Consider the following 25,261-nt stretch of genomic DNA (forward strand, 5'->3'; position numbering starts at 1 on the left):
TATTGATGAGAACCAATTGAATAGGGATCTATACAATGAATACCAAAGTACCTGTTAAAGTGATGAACAGCTGTGTGCATTGCTCTAGGGTGGTTTTATGGGCTGACTCTTGTATGGAAAAGGTGGAGAAAGTGGTATAATACACTAGAATTTATTTGTTAAAAATATGAATAAGCACACTCACTTACATTTTAATGTAAAGGAGTAATTATCAGATATAAAGGTACTTTATACTTGAGAGATACTTGAGAGAGCAGAAGAAACCATGGAAGCAATGAAATAGAAACTAAATATGCCAGAGTGAAATGTATTTTCCACATTTGAGCCTACTGTTTGCAAATGTTTTAAATGAGCAATCAGATACAGCAAAACTACAATGCAGTGTTAAAACATAGAAAGCAACTGAACTTGGTAGTTTAACTCTCTGGGAGAGAGTTCTTTTGAGTAACTTCCAATGGCAGTGATTGTGGCTATGGTTTAGAAAAGAACCTGGGTATTTGTGAGTATTTGCTGAATTATTTACAAATCATGACTAGAATTAGCTTTGGAATAATTTACACATGGAAAAGGCCACAGAAGGTCTTGATACGAGTATATGTGAACTGATTATTCTTACAGGTCAGAGATGAGTTCTTGTGACACACCATACTGTTCTTTCCTATTTTATTGTCTGACTTGAATTTTTCTTCCACACGAGCCTCTAAAGTAGTTGTTAAGCTAAAGAAGCTCCATTTTATGTTAAACTCTGGTTCCTGGCAGATAAGTTTCCAGTAACCTTGACCCCACACCCAAACCTGTAGAGTTGTATCTACTTTTTATGATATATGACTGATATTTTTACTTCTGTAACTTGCTTATGCAAATATACAAAGAGTGTATTGAGTTGCCTTACTCACTTAACTTGGCATAACAGAACAATTTTTACTTGCTTGCATATATATTGAAGTTCTTCATGTGGTTTTTCCCTTTTAAAAGTACTTCTCATACCTCTCCTTCATGACAATCCCAAATTTGGATCAGAGATTGTTCATCTTGCTAACAGATAATTGATAGATCGTTTTAATTATAATTAGATTTGAGTTTATAGTCTTTTCCCAGGGGTCACAAACTCCACAACATTTGGAGACCCCAGCAAGATTCCTGGGAGACCCTAGACTCAGCGTTAGGGCTCTGGGATAAGTCCCAGAGGAAGCAAGTCCAAGGTAGACTTGACAGACCCCAGGGAGCCCAGACTGCAACTGCTCCACATTTGCAAATCAAAAGTAAGAATTGCCAGTTACTGTGCTTCTGAAGCTTGGACTTAGCAGTGGGTTGTTCTGTTCTGTTTTAGAGTGCCCAGATATTTGGAGAGACAAAAGGTAAGATCTTATGAGATCATAGAACTGGGGCAGAGAGGATCCCCTACTGTCCTTCTGGTTTTGGTGTACTAGAGAATGTAGCCATCATATATCTGAGTAGCTCTGTTGTTTTGTTTTTGTTTTTCCTGGTTGTGTTGGACTGTCCTTTCTGTTGTTCTTTATTGTCTGTTGGATTTGTGCTTTCAAGTTTTGTTGCGGAGATGGGACTCGAACTGAGCATAGCCAGATTGCCCCTGAACTGCATGCTAACTTTTCAGCATTTTTGAGAGGCCACACTGCTCCTGGCTGTCTCCGTGCTAGCTCCCCCTTGGAGCTTGCTCCATCGAGATTGCTGCATCTCTGTCCTCTCATTGGCCCACCGGAGCCTGCTGTGTAAGCCCTCCAGGTACATCAGGCACTTCTCTATGCCCCCTGTTTGCAAGTCTTTAACTCTCCTTCTGATGAGTGCCTTTCTTTTTCCCACTGCTGGATCTGCCAGCTGGCTCCTGTCTCTAGCCATAGAGCTCTGGCTGGGATCTCCCTCCCACCAAGCACCAGCACCACTAGAGTAGGGTGGGTGATGCAGGCACCCCCCCCCCCCCCCCCGGTGTGTAAGGTCCCTGCTCTACTGCCCACTGCTTCCTGTGCTGCTGCCCCTGGCCGCACCCAGAATTTCTTCTCTCCAAGTCTTCTTTTCATTCTGCTTGCTCTGGTCTCTCCTGCTGATCACTGGATTCAGTTTTTCAGGGATTAGGTGTTTTTTGGGGGGGGGGTATGGTTAATATTAAAATATTGTTTTATGTGTTCTGCCTTATTAGAAGGCTGGCTCTGAAGTTGGGGTAGGGCCTCCCTATTCCAACCCAAGCAAGGTTGTCTAAATTTCCTCCAAAATTTCTGTTCTAGGTCATAAGGCACTCTGACTCTAGGACAGAGAGAAAAACAAAACAGATGGAATACAAACTTTTTTTAAGATTTGTAAACTTATTGAATACAGTTAAAAAGGTGTAAAATAAAAAATTTGTAAAGAAAAGAAAAACAACCTGCTGCCCATGTTTTCTGAGTTCCTGTAAATGCCTGGATTTTATGGATTTTCTGTTTAATGGCCTCTAGGTTACAGATACTTAAATTATTCTACAATTGAATGATATTATAAAATAAAGAATACTTATTTTCATATGCAGACACATAAAAACTGGCTACAAAATAAACTCAGTACAAAACTTCTCAACAGTAACTCTAGATATGCTTGCTTAAAATAATCTGGACTTGTTAAAGCTAATATTCCCTCAGATTACAGAGATAACCAAGGCTCTTGAACCTTCAACCAAGAATCCAGAAACTCCTTCTAGCTGGTTGTATACAATTAGGTCCTAACTGTGTGAAGTCTCGAGGTTTTCTGGAGAAACTAGGGTATACAGGCTAGAAGCTATGAATAAGGATGGGGTCCACCTATGCAGCACTGAAAAGTTGTTAGAGCCTGGGTAAAGGCTCCAGATATCTAACATCCACTTAGGAAATCTTTTCTTACAACAAATGGTAAAGTTATTTATTACTCTTATGTCTCCTGTTATTTCAATTTTTAAAAAAAAAGAGTTTATAAAACAATTAGGATGGTTAAATGTTAATTACAGATGTCTCACTCTTTGGTGTCTCCCCCACTTGCTTGGTTCTTGATTACAAAAATTTTTCCCTCATCCTAAGGGGGTATTAGATAATATCCGGGGATATTCAAAACTCTTGTTAAAATATAAACGTTCCTTCTCTCAGGATCTCAAAGGCCGTTGCAAGAGGATGTAAGCAGAGGAGTTCTACAAAATTCCAAGTCCCCCCCCAATTACTTAAAACTTGTAGCAAAAAAGGTAATAATTAAAAATGTATACACAGGTAATTGTAATTTGCTATTGTATGATCTTATGCAACTTGAAATCCACTCTGGCTATTTCTTTTTAGACTAAGGAGCAAGAACATGTCCCCAAGATAGTTTGGATTAGAATAAATATTTTTATATGGTGATTTTTGTCCTGAAATTTTAAAATAAAAAACAACATATGTTTAATGGACAAAATATATTTGATAAATGGAGCTTATAAATTTCTAAGGCTTATTCAGATTAACAACAATTAAATTGAACATTTTTGTTTAGTCTCTCTGTCTTTGATAACTTTGTTAAGCTTTAACTATTTGGATAAACTAGTCATATCAGAAATTATAATATTCTTCAATGGTATACTATAAAAGACTCAAAAAATAAAATAAAATAAAATAGGGTTTCCAATCTATCTATGGGCTGTATTTATGGTTTTATAAAGTTGCCAATCTCTCTATGGGCTATAATTATGATTTAAAGTTTTATTTTGATATTAAGAGAGCTTTGATTCAAAAATTATAATTTTAAGGCTAAAATTCTGATTTTACTAAAGCTGCTAACTTATTATAAACTATTAAGCATAATTATGACATGCAACTTAATGTTCAGTCATCTTATAAATGATTAAGCTCTTTAATGTGCTCAAATCTATGCTTGTAATCATGCTAAGTGCAAATGTGAACTCATTTTCAGGGACAAGCTTTATCTCGTTTTCTGTATGTGTTTCAGGGTTAAGCCGAAAACAAGTACCTAAAAACAAGCAAAGTCTGTGTAGTTCAGATACACTGCATAGATAATGGACTTCAAATTTGTCAGAGGTCTGATGAATATGGCATTCAAGGTGTTTAGTGAGAAAAAAAACTTACTATGAAAGGCCCCAACTCCTTGTGGTGACCCCTAGGTCTTCAAAGAAGGTGATGGGGCACTGCAACTCTACCTGGATTGTGATAACTCTAACCACTGGGAAAACTGCCCCAATGTCTCACCTCATGTGCCTGTAGGGCCTGGCCCAAACTGTGGACAAATAGGACACTGGAGAGTTGACTGTCCCACTTTGTGTAGACAAAGTAATGACAGTTCCCCAAGTTCTAGTGCCTCAGGAAAGCCTTTCAGGTCTTCTGGGCTACTCTCTCTCCAACAAAGCCATTTGACACCACAGGAGCCTGGTGGGTGACTCTCTAAGTAATGGGCACATCTCAGTAATTTTAATGATACATAAGCCATTTGAAGTACACTTCCTGTTATGATTTATCTTTCTCAGGTCTCTGATGACATTGTTGGGTAGGCAAACTATAGTTTTGTCAACTAAGCAGCCGCAGGCAACCAGCTCCTACCCCTAAGACTGAGGCCACCTTGTCTGTTCATTTCATATGTAAAATCAAAAACAAAAACAGACTTTCTCTAGCGCTACTAGGTCTCCTGCTGAGAAGAAAGGCAGACAGGTCTGCCTTGCTAACAAGCTTCATATTAGAGAATAAATGGGTTTCAGATGGAATTCTTTACTCTTCCTTTATTTAAAAGAACAAGCAGTCTCACACACAAAATGTTCCTTATAATTTAAGTTATTTGCACACATCATAAGTGTTTGCACCCTAGAAGCAGAGATACTTAATATCATCTATCAAGTCGGAAAAGGCCCTTAAGGATGAGATGATAGGAAGTTTGCCAGGCCTCACACTTCAAAGCTTCAGATACTGAGATACTTAAGAAAGCTGAGACCAAATTGTACTTAGAACAGTGAGTACTCGTGGACACCAGGATTTTTTTTTTCCACTAAGTATTTCTTGTTTTCTAAGAAAACACGGTCATTGATTCCAAATGACTAAGGTGCAATGAACATGAACTGCAAATGATCCAGTAAGCCCACAGGAAGGGAAGAGAACACCACCACTTACCTCGCTGTGTCCTCAAACAGAATGTCATCCATGGAGGCTGTGACACAGGAAATCCCAGCATGCTTTTCAGCTTTCAAACAAACAAACAAAGCCAGGTCAAAGTATGCCATGTTAGCAGCTCTGATTAAAGGGTTTAGCAAAGAGGAAAACAAATACATTGGAGCAGATTGGCTTTGGTCACGCATCCCCTCTCTCATTACAGCACCACACTGCCCACACAGTCAGGTTGACCTGTATTTACAGGCAGGCCTTGGCTCTGCAGGTTGTTTCTATTGTGTGATGATTACTGTACTTTCTCCCAAATCCTAACTTGGGAATCTCTAGTTTGAATTTTAAAACCAATGCTCAGGAAATCTAGCAACTATAAGTAACAATTTTGCAAGTTTTAGACGACTCTAAATACTTTATATTATTATTTATCCTTCTTTTATTTTATAACTAAACATCAAAGCTGTACCCACTGTCTCATATAGCTAGTAGCTGAATATATTTAAATCACGGATGACCGTGAACATGGAGGTCCCTCCCACACCCGAGGGGGTCCTTCTGGGAATCTGAGGATGCAGGTGGGCCATGTTCACTATGAATTATTACCAAACTGGCATCGATGTCTCTACATAGAGACACTGTGGATGACATGTTGCTAAGGGGCAGAGCAAGAGTGAAGAGGCCCTCACCATTTTCCAGGGTCTATATCTGCACTCAATTTGTCCAGAATTGTTTTGATTATTAGTTTTTCTTAACATAAAAATACCAGAAGTTATGATATTTGGAACTGATTTAGATGCCAGCTTTGTTTTTGAAAGGCATTTAGGCCTGGCAATGGTGTTGCATGCCTTTAATCCCAGCACTTGGGAGGCAGAGGCAGGTGGATTTCTGAGTTTGAGGCCAGCCTGGTCTACAGAGTGAGTTTCAGGACAGCCAGGGCTACACAGAGAAACCCTGTCTCAAAAAACCAAAAAAAGCATATAGTTAAAGTCCAAACAAATTCTCATTGACTTTTTTTTTTTTAGACAAATTCTTTCTACATAAACTAGGGTAGCCAGGAACCCATTTTGTAGCCAAGGCTGGCCTCCAGCTCTAAATCCACTCCCACCCCCACCCTCTCCCACCTTAGCCTCCTGGGTACTAGGTTTTTTGTGTATCATTTTTGCTTGGCTCACTGCCTTTTAACGAACTTTTAGCTTCATTCTTAAACTTGAAGGCTTCGCAGTTGATACACATTATGAAGAAGTGACAGAGAATTAAACTAAATTCTTGTTCACTGCAAAGAATGGATTACAATGTATTAACTGATCATCTTTGGTAAAGAGAAGCAAGAAATTAACCATTTTGGAACTCTATATAGGAACAATGGGCACATAAGAGGCTTGTCAGTTATAAGACAGTTTAGCAATAGACGAGGATTTGAAAGCGTCAAACTCTGATCTTGTTCAGGGTGGACACCGTTTGAGGCGAATATGGGGTATGCTCAGTTGATTTCCAGGAACTGAGTGGAAATCTTTTCAGTCTGCTTAGAGGTCCTTATAGATCCATTCTAAGACGATATCCTTAGAGCCAACATTTTCCAGAGAAGTACTGGAATTTTCTTTCTTTTTTTTTTAAATTTATTTATTTATATTTTATATGTAAGTACACTGTAGCTGTCTTTAGACACCCCAGAAGAGGGCGTCAGATCTCGTTACAGATGGTTGTGAGCCACCATGTGGTTGCTGGGATTTGAACTCTGGACCTTTGGAAGAGCAGTCGGGTGCTCTTACCCATTGAGCCATCTCTCCAGCCCCTGGAATTTTCAAAAACATGCTGTAAAACATTGATCTAAAAAAAGTACGTAATAAACACTGAGTTGGTGAAGGGACAGAGTGTTGAGTTAAGTTAAAATGTTCTTATGAATAAAGTATGATTGTGTATACCAATGTGATTTGCCAATTTTAAGTGATTGAAGTAATTAAAATGAGGTAGCCACTAAGATAGGAGTATAGAGCTCTATTGAACTTTCCAGGAGAATACTATGCTTACAGAGCACAGTGAGAGACTGCATGATGGAAGGGGGAGAATCAGCAGCAGGTGACAGAACTTTACAAAGCATTTCTCTTGGTCATGTACCAAGCCATGCATGTCAGCCATTGGCTATGCACCAGCCATGCATGTCAGCCATTGGCTATGCACCAGCCATGCATGTCAGCCATTGGCCATGCACCAAGTCATGCATGTTGGCCATTGGCAGTGCACCAAGCCATACATGTCAGCCATTGGCAGTGCACCAAGCCATGCATGTCAGCCATTGGCCATGCACCTAGTCACACACGCCAGTCAGAGAAGGTTAGTACTATCATTGGTTCCACCCTTAAATGAGGAAATTGATCTTAGAAAGATTCCAATGATTGTTCTAGTGGTTTTTGACTACATAAAATAGGAATTTAGGAAAGAGTTGGGTTGATGAGGCTAAGAATGCTTTCAGAGAGCACCTCACTGAACATGACCCCGACAGCCATACTTTCTACTCCACACTTGTAGGAACCAATAAAAAGGAAAAGACACCAATATGAGAGGCTAACATTAGGTCCCTCACTCATGGACATGATCACACAAAGTCTTTTCTTTGTTTTTCAAGTGTGCCTGGAAATTAGGTGAGCATGCCTCATGCTTGTCACACTGACTCTGGTGGAGTCCACCCCAAACACGTCTAGAGTTTGACACTTCCAAATCCTTGTCTTTTTGCTGAATTATTTTATAACTGACAAGTCTCTTCTGGGCCCATTACTCCCACATAGAGTTTCAAATGGCTCCTGCATACCCATTACATCTTTTGATTCCCTTCTGATGGGGAGGTGATCTCCACTGATATGAATTCTAAAGGACCAGATTGTCCTGATTCTTAGCATTTTAATCATACCTTCATACTTTCAATGACAGTAGAAATACCTAAGAGATATTACTGATGTCTTAGGAAGATGGAAACACACTAGCTGAATGATTATAATCTATGTATTCATACTATGGTTATTGATAAGGTAGCAATAGTATCCATTATTTCTTATCCTCAACTAATACTTATTGAACACCAGTGCTATGCCAGCATCTCTCCAGGGTGCTGGAAATGCAGCCATGACCCCAGTTTCCATGAAGTGTAAAGGGAAAGCCAGAGACTGACTACATAGATATACAATGACAACATGAGTTACATGTTCTGAAGAAAACAGAGCCCGTGACTCATGGAACAAGTGCAGGTTCTTCAGCTCAGATCTGAAGCATGAGCTGGAGTGAAATAGATAAGAGCGGGGAGCGTGGACAGGAAGGCTGCTGAGCAGGCAGGGCTGCAGTTATGTGGGCCTGAGAGTGACAGGCAGGCAGAGTGGTTACAGTGAGCCTGAGGCTTCTGTGGCTAGAATGGAGAACTTGAGAAGGAGGAGTGAGATGGAGATGAAGGGAAGGAAGGCTAAGAGCAGACCCTGGATGGGGCCTGGAAGCTCTTGCTTGTCATCATTCAGAATTGTTATTATCAGATATTATCTGCTGGCTCCTGGCCTCTGCTGTGATCAGTTACCTGAAAACACTAATGTAGTTGGGCTAACCAGGTCTCTGCCGTTGTGGACGAGGCTGGTGGTAATTTTAGTTATTGCTACACTGAGTACAGCCTTTCTGGCTGCTTTTAAGACTGTTTCTTAAACATAACTAATTATAACATGCCTATATATGATAATTTTTAAATTAATCTTGCTTGGTGGTCTATGGATTCTTGAATCTAACTGTATGGCTTTCAGCATGTTTGGGGGCATTTTCTCCTTTGGGAGACCTTATGCATATCTAAAAGCTTTCTTTTATTTTTTTCATGACTGTATAAAACTTTGTGTAGTACTAGGGGTTTAATTCTAACCTTATGCATGGTAGGCAAGTGTGCTATGCAATTGGACCATAACCTCATTTCTGTATGAAAGATCAGATACTATACATTAATTATTTTTACATTTGCTGACTTTCTCCGCAGCCATTTTTATTCTGTAGTTAAGCCTATACAATGTATTTTGAAATTTAGATGCTGTATTTCTGTTATTGAGTTTCCATATTATCCTCATAAAACACTTTCTATTTCATTTTTCGAGATTTATTGTCTTTTTCTAATCTTTAAAATAATATTATCAATTTCCTTGTGTATAACTATAATAGCCACATGAAAGCCTTTGAATTGAAATTCTAGCATCAGTGTCATCTATAGATTAGTTCCCACTGATTATCTTTGAAGAGCAAGTCGTGTTTGTGGTTTAATTGGATGTAAGGGTTTTCTATTAGCTCTGAGCCATTGTTGATTTGTTATTGAAACAATGGGCTCTGATGAACTCTTTGAAAAGAATTACTTTTGCTTTTGTTGTTTTCTTGAATAAACAGATGGTTCAGTTTACTAAATATAAACCATAAAGCCCTGTCGTTTTAGAGGTGGGTATGGCTCCTCACTTTCTCTGGTCGTCTTTACTTGGAAATTTGAAGTCGACCCTATACACACAAAATTTGAAGTGTGCCAGCTATCTGCGTAAGGATTACCAGCAAAGCCATTTACCTCCCTGTCTGTCTCTCTTCATATTTCAGTGGATGTGATTTCCTCAAAACATTGTCCTTTGGATGTTCAAGTTGGCAAACCTACAGATTTCTAACACACACACACACACACACACACACACCTCCTCACCACCTCATAAAAGCTAAACAAAGAAAAAAAAAAGTTGGGTCACTGCTGTCTTTCTCTTCTGAGGGTGACTTCCATGTCTTTCATTCACTTCTTGGTTACCTGAATTTACCTTTATTTGCTGTTCTCTCCCGAGTTCATAGTTGTTATGGATGTGGCAAAGATTTCTGATACGAAGGACTTGACCAGGTTAGAGGAAAAACCCTTTCAGCCTTCAGTAAAAAAACAAAGGGCATATGGGAGTGATCTGGCTCTGACATCTGTCACCCCATTGATCACCAGGGTTGATTCGACCGATCTGGATGGATGGATGGATGGGTGTCCCCTCCCTGCCTCATGGATCCCTGTGTGTCCGTCCCAAGGCTGCACACTAGGTCGAACAGGATGACTTGTCTTTGGACAAGGAAATACAAGTAGCTGTGTTTCCTTACTAGATCCTCCAAACAAGCTCGCAAGTCCATTTTTTAAAGGAACAAAAAGTAAAGACAAAAAGTATCTGACATGATGAGGTCAGTGGTTTCCAGATGTTCTTTAGATGCACTGTGGAGGTGAGACCAGAATACAGGGAGAAGACCTTGAGCATCGCTCTGAAACCCACAGGCAGTATGGTGGGGTCGGAGACTAGGCAGTGGTGTGGAGGTTCAGCACAGGGACTGGGATGAAGAGATTCCTCTAATGTGGCATTAGTATAAATCCAAACACGAGAGGGTTATGTATTGAAGGTGTGGAGCAGGAAGACACACAGATAGCACGTCAAGGTTGAGTCCTAGATAAGGGCACAGTTATGAGTCAGGTGGCACTTGTTAAAAGTGAACATTCAGAAAGATTCATCAATACCATAGAGAAGGAGGAGTGGTCTTGAGAGAGTTAAAACAAGAAGTGGACATGGGTTTGGAGCATGCCGCAGTAATGGTTTCAAGCTTCTGGTCTGAAAAGACTGAAAGAATACGGAGTAGATGACAGCTGTCGGGCCTAACGCTTGTGTGATCTGAGCTGTCCAATTCTTTTCTTATATTGAGAAAGATGTTTTGGATTCTAGCAGTGCCTTGAGGACATAGTCACAGGCATTATTTATCTTAGACGATGTAAGTATACAGAGCACTGGTCAACAGAACTCTGGTTGAAACAATGCTAGAAAAACATTACCAGTTATGAAGTTACCAATAGCAATATAATTACTAAAGCATAGTATTATTGATTAGCTATAGTCTTCCTGTGATCTAAGTTCCCCAAAAGGTCAAATTAGAATCTCTTAATGCCAATTGTAATCAGTGCCTTGGATAGATATTATTCTTATCAGCAATATCAATGATTTCTGTAATTCTTTTATTTACATGTTTCTGATTTCTTGTAACATTGTTCTAACCCAATTCAAATCTTGTTCAGACTGAAACCGAACAAATCAGCAAATAAAACAAAAGGACTCTCATTGAAAACGTAGCCACATTTTACGGATGACTAACAGGCGAGAGTTAGCACTGCATTAATCCAAGAAGAAGAGCAGGGGTCCATAATGTTTTGAACTTTACTTGAGTTGCACTCAGTATATGGAATGTGACTAGAACACATGACATGTAAAGTTCCTCCCACATCGAATATTTTTCATCTGAATACATTTTTGCCCAGAGCAAGAACCAGGCAGTGGAAGTTTAGCACAAGGGTCAGGACTTCAGAGACTTGTGAACCTGGGGAAATGGAGAAAGGACATTGAAACTGAGGAGTGAGACATGGGAAGAAGAAGGACCAACAGGTACAAAGTTTCTTATGGAGAAAAGCTTGGCAAACACTAGAAAAACCCAGAAGGCTGCCGTTGCTGCTATCAGACAGTCTGGCGGGGAGGCAGTTACCATGGAGATTATTTGTATGTGAGACACAATGCTGTACTTATCAGTAGTGTTAATGGCGGAGCATCCTATAGCCAATCAGTCTACTGTCCTAAGCTAGGCTCAGAATCAACTCATGTCTATCTATGTGGCTCCTCAGAGAATGAGTTTCTCCATGACAAGAGCATCTGTGAAAAATGGAGAGACTTTGGGTTTTACCTCAGGGATGATGGGAAGATACAGAGAGGTCCTGAGTGGGAATCAGAGATATGATTCATGTATTGAAAGTTCACTGTGTGTAGATAAGAGATCCCAGGGAAGCGAGATAGCACTAGGACACCAAAAGACTTTCTTCAGAAGGGAGCGTGGCGAGGCTTGCTTGTATCCAAGGCTATCACTGGTCTAAATGTGAGAGAAGTCAGCCTGGGCACAGGACATTCACGTACTGCTCAACCCAGGCTTTGAGTTACAAAGCCATTTATATTACAACACACTGGTTTTAAAAGCAGGCCTTCCTTTTATCTTTAGGCATAAGTCGGTCACAGCCAGATCATAAATCATAACAATGCTGAGCAGCTGCCTTTTCTGGGGTGGCCATAGCACAGCATTATGGACTGGGTGGCTTGGACAATAGACATTCCGTTTCTCAGAGTTCTGAAGGCTGTCGGGTCCACCACCTGCCAGGTCAGACTGGTGAAAACTCTCTTCCTGGTTTGCAGGCCGGCTCTTGCTGCAGCCTCATGTGTCATGTGCTTCTAAGATCTAAGACTTAATGCCCTGAGATGAGGTTGTGTTCTTCTCATCTCTTTAATCCTCAATTATATGACACAGACACACCAGGGTACTGTTACTTCCAAAATACAAACTTCAGAGATGGCATGGAGAGAGACATCATTCAGTCCTTATTAGATGATTTTGTTCCCCCACCCCCAACCCTTAGTGCTGGGATGGAAATCACACCGGCCTCAAGCAAGCTAGGCAAGCCCTTCGCAACTGGATTATAGCAGTAGGCCTTCTTGATATTCTTTTTTTTTTCTTTTTTTTTAATTTTTAATATTTTTATTACATGTTTTCCTCAATTACATTTCCAATGCTATCCCAAAAGTCCCCCATAGCACCCCCCACTTCCCTACCCACCCATTCCCATTCTTTTGGCCCTGGCATTCCCCTATATTGGGGCATATAAAGTTTGCAAGTCCAATGGGCCTCTCTTTCCAATGATGGCCGACTAGGCCATCTTTCAATACATATGCAGCTAGAGACAAGAGCTCCGGGGTTCTGGTTAGTACATCATGTTGTTCCAACAATAGGGTTGCATATCCCTTTAGCTCCTTGGGTACTTTCTCTAGCTTCTCCATTGGGAGCCCTGGTGATCCATCCAATAGCTGACTGTGAACATCCACTCCTGTGTTTGCTAGGCCCCGGCATCGTCTCACAAGAGACAGCTATATTTGGGTCCTTTCAGCAAAATCTTGCTAGTGTATGCAATGGTGTCAGCGTTTAGAAGCTGATTATGGGATGGATCCCATTCTCTCTCAGGAATATCAAGTTTCCCCTGCCTGCCTAACAGTAGATGGTAGTAAACTGAACACAGAAGAGAATCTGGCAAAGGAGCAATCTTTCACCAAGGACGCTTTTAAATCATGAAAAGCATGAACTCAGACCAGTTGTGTAAAAACACGTTTGCTGTTGCAGTAAATAATGTAGTTGTTTGTTAAAAAAAATATAGTAACATGTGCTTGTGTGTGTGTGTGTGTGTGCCTGTAAGACTACAAAGTGAATTGGGGTTTCATGCTTGCAGTGTAAACACTTTTTCCAGCCTCAGTTCTACTTAGTCAATAAACTCTATCTTTAGAATTTTAAATATGGTTAAGTACAGATATATGCAATCTATATAGCAAAGTCTTTGCGTGGGGGCGGGGAGAGGATGTCTTCACTTTGTTTTTTGAGTTGAAAGGAATCCAGCCAAATAAACATCCGAGAACCACTGGTCTAGGTCGCTGCCAGCAGCTATCTTAGTCATTCCCGTCTGCACCTGCTCTCAGCTCTGGGAACACTGCCCTTCGCTTTGCTTCCTTCCTTTTCCCACACTTTCTCTGGCTTCCACGCCAGCCTAGCGCATCCCTAGTTCCAGACACTCCAGTCCTTCAGGATCCCGGGACAGTATCACCTCCCTGGCCACCAGCAGCAGCCCTCCCCGCCCGATGGTGCCCTCGCGTGGGCCGCGCACCTACCAGCCAGGCAAGCGGTGGTGTCCATCCACTTGAGCAGTTGCCCTGCGCTCAGCTCGCCGCGAGAGTCGGCGTGAGCCGGCTGGATGGCCTGGCTCATGAGCACCTCGCCGGGCGCCACCATCGACTCCATCGTCCCGGCTGAGAGAACCCCAGACGCCAGCGGCAGGCCATCCCGATCCCCTGGGGCCCGCCCCCGCTCCAAAGGGCGCTGCCCGCGCCCGCTGCCAGGTGCTTAGGAGGTGAGAGGTCAGGGTCCTACGAGTCAGCCGGGGACTGTCGCGAGGAGGGCGAGGGAGTAGAGTACGCCAGCCTCTCTCGGAGCAGAACAGGAGCGCTGCCCTAGCTCCAAAACGCATGGGGCGGAGACAGGTGTTTCTAGAATGCAGGACAATGGTCACCATCAGAAGACCTTGGCAGAGGAGGGAGCTTTAGAAGGGATTGCATGCTCTCGGGAGAGCGCAGAGCCTTTGCTGTGGAAATGTTTTAGAGAGCTTGGCTTCTGGTTTTTGTTGCTTGGTCGGTTTAGTAGTTGGCCTTTTTCCCCCTGACAGACATTGCAACACTTACTGCTCCGGCCTTTGTTTAAACTCTACCTACAGGTTCTTAGGACACTACAGCGGCTCCAAAGATCATTTTGTTAGGAAACTGATTCCACTGCCAAACAAACTGAAAAACGAACGTCCGGAGGAGCTGGAGGGTGTAGGTGCATCAGTCACCCAACTAGAGAAGACAACATTCTGAGTTTTCTAGTGCCCCCCTCGCCCCCAACGTTCATGGGAGAAAAATCTAGGACACTGTATATGAACTCGAGGCCCACACTCAAGGCCAGCAGGTGCTATACTTTGTAGAGTGTCAGCCACTGGCTTTACAAAGCAGGTCTTTGGGGGAAAACGGGGGATCAAAACCCTTCAGTGGCTCTCGGATCTGAAGATGGAGTAACGGAAGCCTGGAGGGGTGAGGTGGCTTGTCTGATACTACCTAAAACATCAGGACGAGGTGGCAGGAACCAAGGCCTCCTGACTGTCCTGGGACCTCACTGACACCTGGGAATATTGCTGCACTTTCAGCATTAGGTCTCCGGCCACCGAGCTCAGCCTGGGAGCATCAAAGAGAGTCTGGGTCCTTAAAGATTTCTTAGAAATTATATTTTAAAGTATATGTATGTATTTATCTGTATGTGGGTATACATACCTGAGCATGGGAGTGCCCTGGAGCTGGAATTATAGACAGTTATGAGCTGGAATTGTAGGCAGTTGTGAGCTGTCTGCTGTCAGAACTGAGAGCCAAGCAAGCTGTTGGCCAGTGATCCATATTTCTAGCTCCAATTCTGGGAGTTGGCCTCCCCTGTAAATACATATACATTTAATAAATGAAGAGAAAGAGAAGTACTGAGTTGATGCTCTTAGGATCCTTTGTATCTGGCCAGTTTCAGAGTATATAAGCACAAATAAAAACAGGCAAGTCTTAAGTTAGATCTTATAAGAAGCATAAAAATGTCTTTTTTAAAGAGAAGGGCTTATGTAGCCCGGGCTGGATTTGTACTTGCCTTACCTCCCCAGTATGAGATTACAGGCACGGGCTGTGTTTGAAGTGGTGGAAAAGTGAGCCCAGGGCCACCCAAGTGTTAGGCAAGCACTTGTACCGAAGGAATCACATTATCAGGCTCCAAAAGTGACTTTGAAGCCAATTAAAGCTGTTGTATGCAAGATGTTCTCTTTTCATAGCCATCCACTTATTCAAGGGCAATGTGACTGGATCTGTATCATGCGAGGTAGCCCCTATTGGAAAATGCCTGAAATGTTCATATATATATATATATATATATATATATATATATATATATATTCTGTAATGGCCATCCTCACCATTTAGGAATCAGTGGATTAGGTAATTGTTAACCATGTATTCACTCCACCTACTGATAACTCTGTGGGAAGTTTTCATTGATGTTGGACTATGGTCATGTGACTTGCTTTGGGATGGAAAATGGGGAGGTAGAAGTATACCAGGTTTCACCCATAGTGACACCTTGTACTCTTGGGCGCTTTTGCCTTAAGTAGAACCTACACCCAACTTATGACACATCAGCATCTGACTGGATTCATATATTCAGCAATGTTACTGGTGGTCCCTGCCACCCACCAACCTTGCAAACAGAGCCACCCATCAGACATGCAGACTTACTAATGAATGAGACATTAGTGCCTGTACTTGTGTGCCAGTTTGATGTGTGGGCCCCTTTGTTACCAGCAATTACAGTGAGTTTGATCTGCAAATGCTTGGAGAAATTTACTAAGGTATTAGGAGTAAACCATCTGTGGGCCAAGGTGTGTTAGTTTGACTAAAATGGCGATAGTGAATCGTGTGGCCTCCTGTGTGTGGGTTCTTATCAATGTTAGACATTTTCACAAATATTTAAGCTTAGGTATAAGAAGACACTTTCAAAAAACACGACTTGAAACGAGACAGCATGTGTCTGTATATGACTATATAGAGGTATTTCACAAACCCAAAACAAAAACAGAGTATACTAATATAATGTTTCTTTATCTTTATCACATCTTGTTTGGGTGACTCAATTACAGTTTCATGTCCTTTGTTGTAGTCACACTAAGGTAAATTGCCATCTGCATGCATGAACATTTTCTATCTCAAATACCCTGGCATAAAAATTTTATTATTTGAAGACAGCCTCACATTTGTCCATTTGTGTCCAGAGATATCTTTGAGGATGAACAGTATATGGAGAGCCAGAACATTTGTTAAAGACCATACACAGAACAAGGAGACTCTCCAAGAAGAGAGCTGTAAATTAATAATCTCAACACATGAGAAACTCTACAAAGCGTTTAAGCGGGAATTGTCAAAACTCTTCCCTCTGGAGATAAGGGTGTTTTCTACAGTTCCTACTATAAATAATGTGGCATTTAAGAGATAGAAGAGGACTCTCTCAGAAGCAGACCCTCAGTCGGGAATTGGAGAGCACATGGTTTACTGTAGTAGAAAATGTCAGCACATTGGAAAGTCCAGACCATCAGTGCAGCTTATTAAAAAGGTAGATCCCCAGGCTCCCGTCAGACATCTCCAGTCAGAACAGGTACTTTATTAACATTCCCAGGACTGTTAATTCACAGGCACATGCAAGCTTGCTAACAGATGTGCTAGCTACTTCTCTGTTGCTGTGATAAAACACCATGACAAAAAAGCAACTTATGGAAATAAATGTATTTGGGCTTACAGTTCCAGAGAATAAGGGTCCATGATGGTGGGGCATGACAGTAGGCACAGCATCAGGAGCAGATAGCTGAGAGATCACATCCTCATCTTCATGCAAGACACAGCAGAGAGTAAGCTAGAAGGGCAGCAAGGCGATGAGCTCTTAAAGCCTGCCTCCAGTGACATACTTTCTCCAGCAAGGCTCCAAAGAGTGCTACCAACTGGGAACCAGGTGACCATATACTTGAGCCTATTGAGGATTTTCTCATGTAAACACTACATTAGCCCAGCTGTCCCTCCTGGACGCACAGAAGTGAAGGTATACTCATCTGCCTGGATGGTTTCTTGATAAAGGTCTATTCCAGAATCCTCATCTCAGCAGGACAAGAGGATACACACACCTAGCACTAGGGCCTACAACGGTGAGTGCCAAGGCCATGTGGACAGGAAGAGAGCAGAAGCAGCTGAGATATGCACTGTGCTGTGACAAGAAAGGCAGCCAGGATCCCTTCCACCCACAAGAGACAAATCCCTAGCTCAGGGTTGGATTGGTTCATGTATTTTATACCGAGATTATTTTATTAACAATGGACTCTCTTCACATTTGGTAGAGGTTAGGAAAGGTACCAGAGCAATGCTCTCATTAAAATATTCATTTATAAAGTTAGAGTTTAAGGTTTCAATACAAACACACTAAAATTTTTTGAAGAATAGAGTTCCATATGTTTGGGGTACCAATGTCTCAGCCAGGATCTCCTGTTCTTCTAGACCTGTTGCTACTCAAGGGGTCACTGTAGCTTATACATACATACCCTTTACTCATCTGTCCAGTACCTATATCTTTAAGCCAACCTTTCTCCTGTTTGTTTCCACATATTCAGAGTCATCAACTTTGTGTGGAACTCAGGTCTTCATTTTGTTAGAACAAAGGCCATGAGCACAGAATCCTGGCTTTCCCCTTCCCCAAGTTAGGGTGACCCAATGTCATTGCAGAACCCAGGCTCTGGGAAGTCTCCTGGCCAGCACCGATTGCTTTAATCTGGAATTCTAATGGGTTATGACACAATTTTTTTTAGATCTTGCTGATTTCTGTCTCATTATGTTTTCTTAAAGAATTTTGCGTCTATACTGTTGAGAGCTATTAGTCTGTTATCCTTTCTCTTTAGTTCTCCTTTTCTTCATCAGTCTCTTCTTCCTTGTTATCTTATTCTCCCCCCACCTGCCTCCCCTTCTACCCTTCCTCCTCCCCCGTCCTGTCTTTGTTATTGGTTTTATTTTGTTTTTCAAGATAGAGTGCATGTATCCCTGGATGGCCTGATAATCTCTAGAGGTCATAATCAAAGTTGTAGCAATCCTCCTGCCTCAGTTTCCCAAGAGTTGTGTTTACAGAGATATGTCACCTCAACCATCTTTTTCTATTCTCTTTTTAGAACTGCCTTTTTCTGGTTTGGTTTTCGGTCTAGGAAGTGGTCTCTGAATTCTGCAACTAGAAACGTGCTTTAAAAGCCTAGAATTCTCCAGGAAAGTTCTTGGAACTACAGGGGTTTCTTTTGAGTAAGTTTTAAATTATGGATTTACTTTTTAAATAGTTATTAAGCTACTAAAGTAATCTACCTCTTATGGTCATTTCTGGTTTTAGAAAATTGTTGCTATTCATCTGTGATTTGCCACAGGCAGAGGTGAGCTGGTGTTTTTCTCTTGTTGTCCAACACCCTGCCAGCTCTGCTAAGCCCCACTTGAGCTGTCCCTCCTGACTCTTTAGTTTCACCACAGGACTCCATCTCCTGCCTGAAGTGTTCCCTTGCCTTCCAAACTGGTTCTGCCCTTTGCAGACTCAGTGGGTCAGGAGCTCTAGGTGGAAACAACCATCTAGAGCTTGCGAACCTACCATATGACTGTTGGGCACTAAAGCTTGGTACCACTGTTGTAAGAGGTGTTTCATCAAAGGGATAAGGCTTACCTGGCAGCCTTTACCAAAGTGCTTTTTGTTTTGTTTTGTTTTGTTTAACAAAGGCCATTTATGATTTGTGGAGAGCTTGGCTTGTGTCTGAGTTGGACCTTCCTACCTCCTCTGCTACTTTGAACACGTCACTCAGTTGACTTGTGCCACATTAGACTTTTGTTTTTGTAAATTAGATTGTAGAGAGAATATCTTGTGTATTGATGGATGTATCACCTGCCAATTAAAAAAAAAACCCTACAGCCTATAGGAAAGGATAGAATAGAAGGTGCGACATCGGGAGCAGAAAGAATTCTGGGGTGGAGTCCAGTGTGGGAGATTTGCTCGGGTTTCTCAGGAAGATGTGGTAAGATGATGAAACACACCTCAGCACAGGTAGCCAGCCACTGTGGCAGACTGTAGATTAGAATGAATGGTTAATTTAAGTTGTGATCTAGTCAGAGAACAGCCTAGCTATGTGGTCAAGGTATTTGCCAATATATTATGAGTCCAAGTCTTATTTCTGGGGCATGGGAAGAGGGGGGGAGGGGAGAACCAGGATAACCTCTACAAGTGGTATTTTCCTAGTTCATGAAGTGTAATCAGACCATGGAAATTATTGTTATAAAGCATAAAAATCATGACCAGTGTGATTTATTGTTTATTTATTGGGTGTTTTTTAATTCTCAAAACCATCCTTCAAGTAATATCTCTTTAGAGAACCAAGTCTAGATAATTAACCTGAAACATGTCACACGCCCCTTAAAATATACGAATATAAGATATAAAAAAATATTTTTATATCCCTGTTTTACAGTTAAGAAAACTGTGCTAACTTGCCCAACAGCACATGACTAGGGATTAGTAGTGAAAGGCCTGGATCTTGCCTCATCTGACCTGTGATATCCATAAACAGGTCTATGGAGGATAATAAGGATTAGGAAGTGCGAGGGATGAAAAGGGCATCTTTCTTGTTCTGCCTTACTCTCTAAACCCTGCTGCTCTCCTACTCCCAACTGTGTTCATCCGTCAGCCACTCACTTTCTGTGCTACTGAATGCTTACTTTGTCTAGGGCATTTGGGCAAGTGCTGCTAATACTATTCTTGCCTTACCGGAGGTCATAGTGGAAAATAGCACTTGTGCATATGCTGCAAATGGGAGTTACTCTCGTCAAGGGAAGATGGGGTAGTACACATGCTTGGAAAACTGACTGATGGACTCCTCAGGTTACACATGACTTTTGACTAACTACCAGACTATCAGTCTCCTTCAACAGTGTGTGTGAATGAGTGTGTGTGTGTGTGTTTAGTCACAACCTACAGAAAATTTGGAAGTACTATGCAAAGAGCTTATTTTCTCTGAACCATTTAAAAGCACACTGTGAGTTCCAGGACAGCCAGGATTATCCAGAGAAACCCTGTCTCAAAAAGAAAAAAAAAAAAAAAAAAAGCACACTGTCAATGTGATGACTCATTATACTAAAAATGTTAGTTTGAAAAATTTTCTAAACAGGACATGTCATTAGTCAAACTACTCTATCAAACACACTATCAAATACACTATCAAAATGAGGAAGTTAGTATTAGTTCTCTATTACCAGCTAATCCTCCAAACCCATTCATGACTCAGCAATTTTTTCAGTAAGGTCCACTTGTTACTCTTTAGTTTTCATGTCTTTTTAGTCATCCTCAGTCAAGAACAATTATGTTTTTTCTTTGAATTTTGTGATTTTGAAACTATTAAAGTTCTTGAATCAGTTATTTTTGTGAAATAGCTCCCAATTTGGGCACCTCCTGTCTCCTATAACTTCATTGAGGTTCCATATCTTTGGTAAAGATACTGACTTAGTTAGGTTTCTATTGCTGTGATAAATACCATGACCAAAAGCAGTTAGTGGAGGAGAAGGTTTATTTTATCTGACAGGTTACAGTCCATCATGCTGGGAAGTCTGGGCAGGGTCTCAAGGCAAGAATCTGGAAGCAGGAACTGATACAGAAGCTATAGAGGGTGCTGCTTACTAACTTGATCTCCATGGCTTGCTCAGTCTGCCTTCTTATAAAACCCAGGACCACCCACAATAGGAAATGCCCCACAAGAATGCCTTCAGGTCAATCTGGTAGGGGCATTTTCTCAATTGAGGTGGTTCCCTTTTCCCAAATGACTCTCTAGCTTGGGTCAAGTTGACAAAAACTAATCAGGACAATTGACCCTTAGTCATCTTGACACACCAATACATTACTATTAAGCCTTTCCCCTCTTGTTCAAACTCAAGATCTTATAATATCAGTATCAAAATATAAACCACATTATAACTTATACAACTATCATAGTCCTTAAAAATTCAAACATTTAAAAAAGTCCAGTCTCCTTAAAACATCCAAGTCTCTTAAAACCCCAGTCTCTTGAAAATTCCAAAGTCTTTTAAGTATGGGTTCTAGTAAAGTCAAATTTAAGTCAGATGTTTTCGTACTCCAAGAGAGAACCAGGGCACAGTTACAATTGAATAAAAGAAGACCAAAGTCAGCAGTATGAAAAACTCAGTGTTGAACATCTGGGCTTTACTCATGATACTCTGGTCTTCAAAGGACTTGTCTCATAGGATCTGGCAGGCTCCACCGCACACCTGCTGCAGTCCTTGATGGTTATTCTATGGCATTCTCCAAACTGTTAGTGTCTCTGCTGCACCAGGGCTGCCTTTTTTCAGGTCTCTCATCAGTAGCCTTTCTCTGGTCTCTCCTCAGGGACTCTGACCCTGGCACATGGTGCCAACCTTAACATTGCTCCATAACCCCATTCTATACTGAGGAGACTCCTGGTGCTTAGCCTCAGCTCCCCTCCAAGACCTCTTTATACCTTTGAAACCAGAATCACCTGGGATGCTCTTACATATTACCACGTTTGACTAGCACAGGGTACGGCCTTGGCCCACTCTGGACCACAGCTTCTATGTACTGACTCTGAGAAACACTTCCCAGAAGACTTTGCCTCAATGATGCTGGCTTCTTCCTAAACACTCCTAATTTCTCAGCTATAGTTGATAAATATCCATTGGCTCAGCAAAGCAAAGATGTCCCCCTTTATTGGCTCTGGTCTCTTGTCACATGTTTTAATAGCATATCATACAAATAGTTCTGGTAGAATAGTTACTTCTCTTTGAATCTTCATAAGCCAGGTCTCCATCGTCCAACCACTCTCAAAATTCTCATTCCCTAAGTTCCCACAGCACAGCACCCTGAGCTCTGAGCACTGAGTGGTTTTCCTAAACTCAAATTAAAATGCCACCACAGTCTTTCCCAAAGTGCCTGATGTGGTCCATCACAGCGATACCCCTGCTATTCGTAAACCAGGTACCAACTCCTGTTTTAGAGTTTCTATTACTGTAACAAGACTGCCAAAAGCAACTTGGGGGAGAAAACAGTTTATTTTATCTTACATTTCCAAGCAGATGAGGAGAAGGCTAAGTCAGGGCCTGGAGGAAAAAAACATCTCCAGTATGAGTGTAAATTAAGCACGGAAACAGATTTTGAAAACAAACAAGCAAACAAATAAATGTTAGAAGTGAAAAAAAAATCAATGGATCAAGCAAAATCACAGTGGAAAACACTATCAGCTTCGAGAAAGCAAGAGCAAAAAAAATCAGAAATTGAAGACAAGGTCAAGGAAATGCTGTATTCAAATATCCTTAAAGAAGCATAAAGAAATAGGCACAGCAACACCTTTCAAAATCTCTGTGATATAATCAAGAGGCCAAATGGAAGAACCTGTAAGAATCAGGAGTTGAGATCAAAACTAAAGGCATAGCAAATAAGTCAAATGGGATTATAGAAGGAAAACAAAAACCAAAATTCATTGAAAGAAGTGGGCATTTAAGCGTAAGAGTAACTTTGAACTCCCCAAATTCATAACCAGAGAAGACTTCCTCATGATGCATTTTTCGTGACGATGCCCCGGACTACAGTTCACGCTGGCAAACATTTCATGATACCAGAACTCTCAACAGAAGCCCCCAAAGCATGTCACACTATATTTCAAGGCCTGGAAATAAGTAACTGTCAACAGAGATCACCATAGCCAGCAAAGCTTTTTTAAAAATGTAACAGAGAAATGGAGACATTTTAAAACACATGACCACCAAGCCAGGGCCCCAGAAGATAAAAATTCACAGAGAAAGCACAATGATTTCAATCATGAGGGCATAGGAAATGGGAGAGACGAAAAACTTCGGAAAATTGATCATGTCTCCAACCAAAGCCCTAATGGGAGTGAAGGAGAAAGCAAAAAGAACAGAGAATAATCCAACCAAGCAGGGAAAACCCAACAAAACCACAATGTCTTTTAAACGTCTCAATAGGAGACTTTTTACCCTAAATGCAAATAAATAGGCTTAACTTTCTAAGTAAAAGCTGCTTGCTTTAAAAAAAAAATGACATCTATTTTTTTTGAAATTAATGTATATCACTGGCAAAGACATACAGAAATTTAAGATTTCAAGGACAGAAGTTAACATGCCATGAAAACAAAAGCCAAAACAAGCTGGCAGAGTTTTTCTGATACCTGGAGTAGTTGGCTTCAAAGGAAAGTAATCAGAAGGAACAAGAAAGACTTTGCATAGATAATTCCCCAGGATGATATAAAAATCGTACGTAGCAAAGTGCCCTATGCTGAGGCTCTTAGATTCATAAGATAAACACTAATGAGCATAAAGATTTATAAGCAATAATACAAATGGCTTCAACTCCCTGTTCTCATCACAGGTAGGCCAATCAGACTGTGTCAACAAAGACATTTCAGAATTAGTCTGCATCATAGATACATTTCCTGAGGTACTTACAGAATATTTTATTCAATATTCTTTCCAGCAGCCAGTGGAACTGTCTCTAGGACAGATCACAGTGTAGGCCGTAAAGCAAGTCTTAAAGTGTAAAAGAATCAAAGTAATGGATTTTGTTAGATCATAGTAGAATACAACTAACTAGAAGTTGATAGTGGAAAAAAAACTGTCTAAATAGAGATTGAGCAATATATTCTTTTCTATTTTTATTTATTTTTCTCAAATTTTATTGGTTCTTTGTGAATTTCACATCATGAACCCCAATCCCACTTATCTCCCCCTACTCTCATAATCACCCTCAACCCTTGCAAGTTCCCCCTAAAAGGGAAAAAATTTGGCGTGGAAGCTGTAGTGTGTCACAGTGTTTGCCACAGTTTACCCCTTTGTCCACACTTCTTTGCTTGTAGATGTTTATTACAGTGGTCTGGTTCCAGGCCTCTCTCTTCTGCTACACTATCAATACTGGATCCTCACCGGGCTGCTCTCAGATATCCTGTTGTCGGTCGCCCTATGTCATGGAGAACCTGTAGCTTTGGATCTGACCAAAGAGCTGACCCCTGCACGCACTCCAACAGATCGTTGATGGGGTAGATATTTTGTGGGCCAATTCAAAGTCGTGAGCCTGAGGGTATCTGAGCTGGTCAGTCTGCAGCTCTACTGCACTCACACCACCAGGGCAAATTCTTCAGCCCTGCCCCGGCTGGCTGATCCAATGTTGCAGCCAAAAAGAGGCAGGCGGCTCTCCTGCTCTCCCGCTTTCAAGCCTTGGGGAGGACTTGTCTATGCTCACAACATCAGAGGCAGCTCTACTGTGTTGTCCAGGTGAGGTGCAGGGCCCACTCTTCTGAGTGCTGCAGCAGGCAATGGGCTAAGCCCATTCCTCCTGCTCTCAGGACCTCAGGGGCAAGCCCACCCACAACCCCACCTCCAGGTTAGCTCTACTGTGCTGCCCAGGCAACGTTCAGGGGCTGCTTTCTAGAGTGCTGTGGCTCGGAGGGACAGGGTCATCTCTCCTGTTCTCGTGACTTCAAGGCCAGGTCTCACACCTGCTGCAGGTGCTGAAGGGCAAGGGAGGTGAGTATCTCTCCCTCATCCATGCCACCGCATGTGTCAGGGCCAGTTCTTCCATTCTCATACCCTCAGGGCTGGCTTACCCCAACTCCTCTAATGTGCAGGGCTGCTCTCTCAAGTACTGCCACTGGCTGGGGCAGGGTAAACTCTCGTGCTCTCAAGCCTCCAGGACCAGCCCCAACCCCCACCCGTGCCCAGATGAGGGGTGGGTCTGCCTAGTCCTCAGACATCAGTATTTTCCTGGGCAGCAGCCCAGGCCAGCGATGTATGCCTGGCCTTTGGTGGTAATAGACACCCGCTCTGCCAGGCCTGCCTGGACCCCCTGACACCAAACTGGTGGTCATCTCAGGCTTGCTTTTTTCAGGG

The 25,261-nt window shown here is 41.8% G+C and overlaps 1 protein-coding gene across 2 annotated transcripts in view; it reads right to left on the reverse strand.

Moving 5' to 3' along the window:
- Acot12 (acyl-CoA thioesterase 12) overlaps positions 1–14,038 on the reverse strand; it is a 41,632-nt gene extending 27,594 nt beyond the window's left edge. The window contains exons 1-2 of one of the 2 annotated variants that reach the window (XM_021179871.3): positions 13,838–14,030; positions 5,100–5,169 (exon numbers count right to left, since the gene is read on the reverse strand). In XM_021179871.3, the coding sequence (XP_021035530.1) occupies positions 5,100–5,169; positions 13,838–13,967 (200 nt within the window). In that variant the 5' untranslated portion in view covers positions 13,968–14,030. Of the gene's footprint in view, positions 1–5,099; positions 5,170–13,837 lie in introns of both variants that reach the window. The other variant, XM_029468243.2, reaches the window with a different exon arrangement.
- Between the last annotated feature and the right edge of the window lie 11,223 nt (positions 14,039–25,261).

This window comes from Mus caroli, unplaced genomic scaffold (genome assembly GCF_978045245.1).
Source record: "Mus caroli unplaced genomic scaffold, Mus_caroli_1 scaffold_15, whole genome shotgun sequence".
Taxonomy (NCBI): Eukaryota; Metazoa; Chordata; class Mammalia; order Rodentia; family Muridae; genus Mus; species Mus caroli.